The 9726-nt window shown below is 65.6% G+C and overlaps 3 protein-coding genes across 4 annotated transcripts in view; 1 reads left to right on the plus strand and 2 right to left on the minus strand.

Moving 5' to 3' along the window:
• ELL (elongation factor for RNA polymerase II) overlaps positions 1 to 401 on the minus strand; it is a 53579-nt gene extending 53178 nt beyond the window's left edge. Inside the window, exon 1 of the mRNA XM_042024445.1 lies at positions 231 to 401. Within this exon, the coding sequence (XP_041880379.1) occupies positions 231 to 365 (135 nt within the window). The 5' untranslated portion in view covers positions 366 to 401. The remainder of the gene's footprint in view (positions 1 to 230) is intronic.
• Positions 402 to 1046: 645 nt separating this feature from the next.
• On the minus strand, positions 1047 to 6869 carry FKBP8 (FKBP prolyl isomerase 8). Of its 2 annotated transcripts, none has more exons than XM_042024451.1 (9): positions 6791 to 6869; positions 5985 to 6275; positions 5662 to 5831; positions 5346 to 5434; positions 4890 to 5107; positions 4644 to 4816; positions 4480 to 4557; positions 2378 to 2515; positions 1047 to 1895 (listed from the first exon to the last, which is right to left on the minus strand). In XM_042024451.1, the coding sequence occupies exons 2-9, from the start codon at positions 6259 to 6261 to the stop codon at positions 1809 to 1811; spliced, it is 1230 nt and encodes a 409-aa protein (XP_041880385.1). In that variant the 5' UTR covers positions 6262 to 6275; positions 6791 to 6869; the 3' UTR covers positions 1047 to 1808. The 2 variants fall into 2 exon arrangements, with proteins under 2 accessions (XP_041880385.1, XP_041880384.1); XM_042024450.1 differs by lacking the exon at positions 6791 to 6869 and adding an exon at positions 6593 to 6651.
• On the plus strand, positions 6812 to 9150 carry KXD1 (KxDL motif containing 1). Its single transcript, XM_042024454.1, has 5 exons — positions 6812 to 6990; positions 7293 to 7393; positions 7489 to 7641; positions 8090 to 8136; positions 8698 to 9150. Exons 2-5 carry the CDS (start codon positions 7299 to 7301, stop codon positions 8931 to 8933), a joined length of 531 nt encoding a protein of 176 aa, XP_041880388.1. The 5' UTR covers positions 6812 to 6990; positions 7293 to 7298; the 3' UTR covers positions 8934 to 9150.
• The last annotated feature ends 576 nt before the right edge of the window (positions 9151 to 9726 follow it).

Below are 9726 nucleotides of genomic sequence, written 5' to 3' on the forward strand. Positions count from 1 at the left end.
GGGGGGGGGGGCCGGGAGCCTCCGCATCCCCTCAACCCCTCACCAGGGAGTCCCCCCGCCCCAGGCCCGCCCCGAGCCGCACACCCACTTCACGAGGAGCTCCCCCCTCTCACCTCCCCCTACATCCCCACCGGTGCCGCCCGCAGGGCTCCGTCCGGGGGCCTCGTGGCGGCCGCCCGACCGCCCTCAGCGGGGCCGTGCCCCCCGCCCCACGCCCGCCAGCCCCGTACCTTACAGGCCTGGTAGCTCTCGAAGGCGCGCAGGGCGCTCTCCGTGAGCTTGACGTGGAAGACGGAGACGCGGGTGCCGCGGCCGAGGCGACCGCAGGACAGCCCGTACCCGCGCTCCGCCTGCAGCGCCGCCATCTTGGGACCGTCTCCCCCTCCGCGCCTGGGCCGCCGGGGCCGCCCGCCGCCGGCACGCCCCCCTTTATGAATTATTCATGATGCGCCGCTCCGCCGGCCACGCCCACGCGGGGCGCCTGTTGCTGGGGCGAGGAGGTGGGCAGCGGCCGCGCCGATTGGCTGGGTGATGCCGGGCGCCGCGTCGGATTGGCCCGTGGGGAGGGGAGGCGGGGATATGTAAATAAGGGCGCGGGGCATGCTGGGGAGGGTGGTCTGGTGCAGCCGGGGAGCGCTGCGGGAGCGCGGGGAGGGGGCGACGGCGGCGGGCGGGGGAAGCCCCGGGATGGACCCCCGGGATGGACCCCCTGACCCGCCCCGGGCATTCAACCCTCCGGGTGTGAACCCCCCTGGAATCCCTGGGCATCAAATCCGCGCGCATGAACCCCCCCCTGGGCATGAACCCCCCCCGGACGTGAACCCCTTGTCCTCCCCTGGGTGTGAGTCCCCCGAGCATGAATCCCCCCCAACCCCGCACTCCTTCCCAGTCATGAGATCCCCAGCATGAACCCCCTGATCCCCAGGTAGTGCCTGAGGGTTCCAGGCTTCCCCCAGGACATATTTCGGGGTCCCAGGCTTCCCCCTGGGCATTGCCCCCGTAGACTTCATGTGACCCCACGTGTGGCAATAAAAGAGGCCCGAATGTGAAGGAATTGTCCTTTATTGGGGAAGTTCACAGTCAGTTTGGGGTGCGAGGACAGTGCTACAACCCCCCCATGAGCAGAGCTGAGGCTGGGCAGCGGTGGGCACTGGGGGGGCTGCAGGGCAGGGAGGGACCCCTGACGTTTTGGACCCACAGGAAGACAGCCTGGACAGGGGGTCTCCAGCACTCCCCTCCTCCATCCCTCCCACCGCGGGTTTCTTTGGCTTCCTTTGGACATTGCACGCTGCAGGGATGTGCAGAGGAGGGCAGCGGATGCATCCAGGAGGGCTGAGCCGCTGGCAGCCCCCCAGGAATCAGGGAATGTCGCTGCATCTGCCCCTGGGATCCACATCCACATCGCTTCCCTTCCCTCAGCTTCCTTCCATGTACCCCCCCCTGTCCGTCCCGTCCCGGCGGCAGGACCGCAACACCCGGGATGGGCACGGCCAGGACGTACCGGTGTGAGGGACCTCCCGCTGCCCCCGACACACTCGGGGCTGGGGGCTGAGCCCCTGATTGCCGGGAGGCTGCCTGGGGGTCCCTGCTCTGCCGGCGGCTCCCTCCCCACAGCTGCACCCGCCCGTACCAGGAGGGATGTGGGGAACGCTGGGAGAGAGATCCGGCACCTCTGGCAGAGAGAGCATCCGTGTTCCTGGAGCTGCGAGTCCGTGGGAAGGGGTGGCAGAGCCTCGGGGGAGCCCCTCGGCAGAGAGAGGCAGGACCCGGCGCTGGTCCTGTGCCGAGGGGCCACCCCGGTGCCAACCTCAGTTCCTGGCCGCGATGACCACGGACAAGGCCACGCCACCGAGCGCGATGGCTGTCGCGCCGAAGAGCCACTTCCAGGGGATGGACTGCGGAGCAGAGCACGGGGCCATGAGGGGCTGTGCCCATGGCAGGGGACACGTGCTATCCTGCCTGCCCTGCCTCCTGGACAGGGCATCCCAAAGAGGCAGTGCTGGGTCGGCTCTGCCCGGCACATGGCCGGTGCGGCCGCGGGGACAGCGTGTGCTGCCGGCTGCCCAGCTGACAGCGCTTCCCAACGGGCAGCTGGGAGCAAAGTCCGGACCCTCCAGCTGGCATGGCTGGGATCTGGTGGACACAGCCAGGAGCACAGGCTGTTATCAGTGTTTTCCGGGCACGGCTCCCAGGGCACGGCCCCCCTGCTCCCAGTGGCATCGCTGTCCTGACACAGCCCACCCACATCCTGCTTGGGAGCAGGGCTGTGTCCCTCCTGCGGGACCTGGGGGGACACTGGCAATCCCCTGTGGGTCCCCAATCCATGGGTGACCCCCACCCGCTCTGCCACCCCCAGGAGCTCAGGCCCAGCCCTTACCCAGGGCAGTTTGTCTTTGCACTTCCTGGGGGTGCTGGTGGCGCTGGGATTCCCGAGCATCTTCCTGTACATCTCCGTCTCCACATTCCTCTGGTCCGCGTGCTTCTTCACCAGCTTGGAGAGCTCAGCGTGGATGGTCTGGGGAGGACAGTGTGGTGTTATCAGCCCTGTGCCATCCCTGCCTGTCAGGGAGGGGACGTGTGACCGACAGCAGCTTCCACCACCCCTGGGATGTGCAGGAATATCATGGAAGAGCTTAGAAACAGCCGAGGGGATGATCAGGCCTCATCCTGCCCTGCTTCCCAACGCCACGGGGCTGCACCAGGCTGGCATGGAACACCCAGGCTGGCATGGGGATGCCCTGTGGGTCCAATGCCCCTCTGTCCTTTTTGGCTACCCGAGCCACTCCCCGCCCAGCAGTAGGGAGCAGAACCCAGGGCTGATGCCAGACATCAGGAAAGGGATTTTATCCTTTAATCGCGACAGAAAAGTGTCTGCCTCGAGGACAGACATGCCCCAGCTCTCCTACTTTTCGTCTGGAAGCAGGCTGGGAAATCAGGGTTCAAACTCAGCCTGGTGTGAAGTGGGATTGCAGCAAGACCTGCAGCGTGTTCACACCTGCCCTGCTGGGGCAGGAAAAGGCTCTGAGTCCTGCGTGGGGCCCACAGGCTCCCCAAAAGCAGCAGGAAGCAGCAGGAAGCCGAGCAGGGTAAGGGGGCAGAAAGACGTAGTGGTGGCCCTGGTGGCACGGCCGTGCTGTGCCCTCTGCTGGGGGGACACATCCCGGGAACACCGCCTCTGCCAGCCTGTGCCACGCTGGGAAAAGCTGCCTCCAACACCAAAATGTGGATGTCTGGAGGACGGAACGCTCCTGCCTGGAGCTCACCGGGGCTGTCACATCAGCACAGGACAACCATCAGCATCCCACGCTGCTTCCAGAACATTTCCAAGGGGTCAGGAGAAGGGGTGGCTGTGATGGCCCCATGGGAGGCAGGTGGAGCCCAGCGTTCCTGGAGTGTTTTCAGCACCGGTAGCCGTGGCCCCTGAGTCACCCACGCCGCGACTGGAGCGGCACCGCCACCTCCCCGGGAGCCCCGGCAGCAGCCGGGGAGGGCAGTAATTTGCTGTCCCTGTGGTTTCACTGGACACGTCACTGCCGGGCATTTGGATTTTCCAGCCCTCTCCAATTAAAAGCTCCATTGGAACTGGGGAGCAGCCGCCCTGCCCAGGGACATGCCGGGGGAATGGTTCCCAGTGCTGCTCCCTCTCCACCCTAACCTTGCTGGGAAGGGAAGGGTTTGGGGTCCTGCTCACCCTTCCAAGGGTGCTCGGACCACCCCTGAGGGTGCTGTGGGACCACCCGGCACCTGCTTGTGCCACATCCCACCCGTGACCTTCAGGGACTGGGTCATGACACAAATCCTAATGGTCTGGTGAAATCCCCAGGAAAGAAATGGATACAACAACAGATCCAGACAAGGATTAAAACCCATCTGGAGAACCAAGACCCCCCGGCTCAACCCTGTGCAGGCAACACCTCCCTGCCTCCTCCCAGGCTTGCTCCTGCTGGGGTCATTTCCTGGCACTGGTTTTTGATTTCTCCCCAGGCTCCAGTCCTGCAGCTGATCATTAACTGACAGGAAATTCCTGACCCAGAGCTCGCCCTGCCCGGGTGCTGGACCAAGGTCTGGCTGCTCCCACCACCCAGTGATTCACTCTCGGGGCTGCTCAGCGAGTTTGTGGGGACTCAGCTCTGCTCCACTTCCCTCAACCGCAGCACGAACTGCCCGAGCCACCCGGGGAACCTGGAGCAGCCTGGACCATCCCCACGGGATGGCTGGAGCACGGATGGGCTGGCAGGGAGTCCTGCCACTGCCAGGACCAAAGGTCAACGAGGGAACCTTGTAACGTGGAGATAAGGGACCCACCAGCCCAGCCACGCTCCACGTGCTGCATCATGCCCCAGGCTCTGGGGGCTATTCCCAGCCTCCCTTCAGCCTTCCAGGGGGGACACTGAGGTTTGTAGGGACACGGACAAGAGAGGAGCATCCCAGAGACCCCCAGCTCAGCAGGACCACGGGCAGCACACATCTCCAGCCTACCTTGTTTGAAGGCTCCAGCTTCAATGCTGCCTTCAGGATGGGAATGGCCTCTCTGTATTCTCCCTGCTGAGCCAGCACCTGGAGGGTGACACACGGGTGGAGCAGGACGCTGAGGCCTGTCCCTCGGTCCCCTGCCACACCGTGGAGAAGGGACCCCTCCTCACCTTTCCCTTTCGGAAGAGAGCCTTGATGTTCCCCGGCTGGTGCTCCAGTACGAGGTTACAGGACTTGAGAGCTGCCTTGAAATGGTCCAACTTCAGCTGCGAGGCCGCCAGGTTGTTGAGACACTTCACCTTCACATCCAGCAACTCGGCTTCCTCATCTGGGCTGAAATCCACTGCACAGACCCCAGGGCCAGGTTACAGCAGGGCAGGGAGCCCAGGTGGGCCTCTCTGGGGGGGGACAGGTACCTTTGGAGCTGGAGCCCACGATCCTGAGGGCGATGTCGTAGGAGTTGATGGCCAGCACGTAATCTGCCTGCTGGTAGAAGAAGTTGCCGCGCTCCCGCTTGCGGTTGGCCAGCTGGATCTTCTCCTTCCCGCTGAGCAGCTCCAGGTCTGGCGCGTCCCGAGCCGCCAGCAGCTCCACCTCCAGCGTGAGGGACGCGTTGGGGGGGATGTCAGGGCTCCTGCACAAAGCCACGGGACGTTGTCACCTCTCAGATGCTGGGCCACGTGGATTTAGCACCGTGGTTCAGAAATCCGAGCCAGGGAAGCTTCCCGGGGCAGGGGATGATGTGGATCTTTCCACCCCATGCAGGACACACTGCACATGGCAAGGGAGGAAGCAGAGGTTTCCCAGCAGGGGACAGCTTCCCCAGCCCTGTTTGGGACCACCCTGCTCCACCTGACGCCCTCCCAGCTCACCTGCCCTGAGCTCCGTAGCAGTACTTGGCTTCTGACACGATCAAAGCCGTCTCCCCCATCTCCAGGAGCTGCACACACAGGTCCAGAGCCTGCAGGGAACAACATGGAATCACGGAAGGGACTGTAAAGGTTATCCACTTCCAACCTCCTGTCATGGGCAAGGACGCTTTCCACTAGACCAGGTTGCTCCAAGCCCCGTCCAACCTGGACCCACAGATGGGATGTCACCAACCCCAACCCTCCCTGTGGCCCCTCAGGTGAGGTCCTGCTCCCCAGGGCAGTGATGAAGCTGGGGGAGCTTTGTCCCCGTGTTCACCTGCAGGACATCGCAGTCCCCCAGCGTGAAGGTGAGGGCAGGGTTCTCCTCCACCACGGTGCCATCCTCCAGCGTGGCCTTCAGGCGGATTGTCACGTCCTGGCCCTTTTGGGGACGGCTGTCCGCACCCTGGCCCGGCACCAGCGTCTTCTTCTTGAGCAAACCATTCCCTGCGCACGGAGAAACCGGGGATGCGTCAGGGCACGGTGGGGAGGAAAAAGCCCGACTCCCTCCACCCTGCCCTGCCTCCTGCCCGGCCTTCGGAGCCCCGGGGAAGCCCGTGAGGCCCCAGAACTGAGCGCCCTCCTACCCGGGGCTCTCACCCAGAACATCGAGCCACTCCTGCGGGTCCCCGGCCGCGTCCCCCGCGCCCTGCTCCGGGAGCTGCGCGTCCTCCCGCGGCGGGGCCGGCGGCCGGCCCACGTCCTCCAGCGGGGGCAGCTCGCTCAGGTCATCCTCATCCTCCTCCTCTTCCTCCTCCAGGACCTCGAAATCCTCCGCCGTGTCCAGCTGAGCCGCGTCGGCCGCCGCCGCCGGCTCGGTGCCGGTGCCCGCCCGGCCCGGGGAGCCGCTCCTCGGTTCCTCCCCGCTGGACGCCATCGCGGCGGAGCAACCTGGAGTGGGGAGAGAGGACAGGGATCGGGCCTGCTCTTACCGGGAGAGACGCTCCGCCGGCCCGGGGAGCGCCGGGACCCTCCGGGGGCGGGGGATGCGCAACGGGACAGCGGAGACTCCGGAGCGCCGGGGACGGATCGGGCCCGGCAGGGGCGGGGGCTCGGGCCCGGTGGGATTGGAGGGGTCGGGGGGTCGGTCTGTCCCGGTGGGATCGGGGGGGGGGGGGGCGGCCCCCCCCCCGGCCCCGGGGGGGGGGGGCGGCCCCGCGCCCCCCGCCCGCCCCACGTGACCGCCGCGCGCCCCCCGCCGCTCCCACCTAGCCCGCGAACGCGCGGGCGCAGGCCCCGCCCCCTCGCTCCTATTGGCCCGGTCCCGCCCACCGCGAGACGCCATTGGGCGGGGAGGACGCTCGTCAGCGACACGCCCGCGGCGCCCCCGACGCCTTAAAGGGGCCGCCACCAGCGGGGCCGCCCCGGCGCTGGGGGCAGCGGCGCGGGGGGCTCGGTACCGGTACCGGAGAGGCTCCGTGATGCCCGTGGGGGTCGCGGCCTTGTCCTCCGGCCGGTCTCCGGCACTTCCGGCTCGGCGCGGTGACGCCGCGGGGTCGCGCCCCACGTGACGCCGCACCCGGAAGCGGCGCGGAGCGGCCGCCGGTGCCGCCCCCGGTACCGCTCCCGCTCCCGTCATGTGAAGCGGCGGGACGGGCTCCCGCAGGTGCGCGGGCATTGCTGGTGGGAGGCCCCGGGAACACTGGGGTGGGCCCAGGCCCGCGTGTCCCCGAGGCAACCTGGGGCTGGCGGCGCTGCCGGGACCGGGGAGGCGGCGGGCGGCCAGGGGACCCCCGTTACCGGCGTGTGGGGCCGCCCCGGGAGCGGGCACGGCGGCGGGGTACCCGGTACTGGTTGCGTGGCAGGGAGGAGGGGGCCCCGCTATCCCGGAAGGGGGTGGGGGGGTGTCTCCGTTACCGGCGCGGGGGCTCCCGGTGCCCCGGCTGAGCCGCCCCCGCGGTCCCGCAGGCCACGATGGAGCCCACGGCCTCGCAGGTGTTCTGCGGGAGGGTGCTGGGCATGGTCAACGCCGAGGACGTCAACGCCATCATCCTGGCCCAGAAAAACATGTGAGTCCCGGGGGAAGCGGCCCGTGGGAAGCCCGGTACCGGCACCGGGAGCCTCCCGGGATCTTTGGCGAGCTCCGTCTGCCTCCCCCGCGCAGGTTGGATCGGTTTGAGAAGACCAACGAGATGCTGCTCAACTTCAACAACCTGTCGAGCGTCCGAATGCAGCAGATGAACGAGCGCTTCCTGCACCACACCAGGACCCTGGTGGAGATGAAGAAGGACCTGGACAGCATCTTCCGGAGGATCCGGTGGGAAACGGGGCGGGAACGGGCACGGAGGTGGCACGGGGGGCTGGGTGGGGCGTGGCGGTGTTAAAGCAGGACACGAGTGGGAGTTTGCGGGGAATATGAGAAGGAAAATGTGTTGGGGAAGGGAAAATATGCGGTCAGCGACACGTGGAGGGAGTGGAGGCTGGAGCTTTGGGTTTCCATGGTCCTGCTCTGGCTGGGATGGGCTGTGCTGCCTTGGGAGCTGCTCGGGGTGGTCACAAAAGGTGGGATTCAGAAGCACCCCCCGTGCTGGGAAGGGTGGGATGGGGTGTTCAGGGGGGTTGGGAAGGGAATCCCTCGGCCCACGGGGGTTCCCTTGGGATTTGTTTGCGTTGTCCACGACTGCCAGAGGCCGAGGGAGCTGTCGGGCAGCTCAGCTCGGGATCCCTCAGCTCCCCACGGACTCAGCTTGTTCTCTCCTCCCCAGGACTCTCAAAGGGAAGTTGGCAAAGCAGTACCCGGAGGCTTTCAGCAGTGAGTGATTCCTGATGCGCAGATTCACGGAGCCATAGGGTGGTTTGGGTTGGAAGGGACCTCAAAGCCCATCCAGTGCCACCCCTGCCATGGGCAGGGACACCTCCCACTGTCCCAGGCTGCTCCAAGCCCCAATGTCCAGCCTGGCCTTGGGCACTGCCAGGGATCCAGGGGCAGCCCCAGCTGCTCTGGGCACCCTGTGCCAGGGCCTGCCCACCCTGCCAGGGAACAATTCCTGCCCAATCCAGCCCTGCCCTCTGGCAGTGGGAAGCCATTCCCCCTTGTCCTGGCACTCCATGCTCGGTTTTCCTCCTGTGGGAAGAGTCGGAAACCAGGAGAAGTCAATGTGCTGACCCGTGGCTGCTTCCCTAAAAATCAGGAAAACTCCTTAATCCCCTTAAGTGCAGTTGCAAAAAGTTACACCCAACCTCTAATTTCCGTGCTGCTGATTTGGGGATTTTTTCTTTTGTTTTTAATCCCTGCTACGAGCAGAACTAGAAACCAGGGAATTTCTCTCCTGGCATCCCACCGCAAACCTAACCCCTCCCTCTTCCCTCCCAGACATCCACGAATCCCCCATCCTGGAAGACGACGACGACTTCGACCCCGTCCCCAAGAGCACCACGACCACCATCGCTACCTCTGAGCAGAGCACGGAGTCCTGCGACAGCAGCCCTGACGTCATCTCCCCCACCACCAGCCAGGATTTCGAGGATTTATCCCAGGGCCAGTACGACGGCCTGGCCGTGAACGGACAGAGCCTCACAGACGAGGACAGGGCCGAGGGCCTGGACTAGGAGTCACCTCCCGCCCCTGGAGAACTTTCTATCCTGTATTTATATTTGTGTGTCGCTTTATTTTTCTTTTTTTTTCCTTCCTCGGGAAGAGGGAAGCGAAGGCTGGGAGAAGCCGAGGCAGGAAGGTGCTGCCCTTCTGCCTCCAAAGTGCCGCTGAGGTGTAAAACCCCACAGCTTGCTTCAGGGGGGAATCAGTAAATCCTGGCTTGGAAATGCCTCTTGTGCTCCTCCCTCCTTCCTGCGCTCAGGAGAGCGCCCAAACCCCACGCTCCACGTTGATTTTTTTGGCGCAGAAAAGCTGCTTTTGGGGCACAGGTGTTTATATTTCATAAGGAATGTTGTCCCTGAGGCTCTGCGTGCCTACCAGCTCTGCCAGGGGCCTGTCCCTGCTGCTGCTGGACTTGTGCCTGCTGCCTTTTCCACCACTGGGATGAGCCAGAGCCGTGTTTCCCTTTGGTTCTCGCCCTCAGCCCCTCACATGGTGCTGCTGGTCGCTCCACAGGCAGCAGGAGCTGTCCAGATCCTTCTTTTCCGCCAGCATTGTGGTGTGATGGAGGAATTGCTCAGGTCTGGGGTCCTGATGGCCTGGGAGGGGATGAGGGGAGAGTGGGGGGCTGGAGGACAGGGGTTTGGGGCTGGTCCTGCAACTGGAGCTGTGGGACCCGCCATGGGGTTGTGGGGTCAGCGTGGGGCTGGTCCTGGGGCTGTGGGGCCGGTGTTGGGTCAGTGTGGGGCTGGTCCTGGGCCTGTGGGGCCGGTGTGGGGTCCATGGGGTCAGTGTGGGGCTGGTCCT

Source organism: Corvus kubaryi, unplaced genomic scaffold, assembly GCF_017639235.1.
Source record: "Corvus kubaryi isolate FWS band 111438036 unplaced genomic scaffold, C.kubaryi_AGA036_p1.0 37262, whole genome shotgun sequence".
Classification (NCBI taxonomy): Eukaryota; Metazoa; Chordata; class Aves; order Passeriformes; family Corvidae; genus Corvus; species Corvus kubaryi.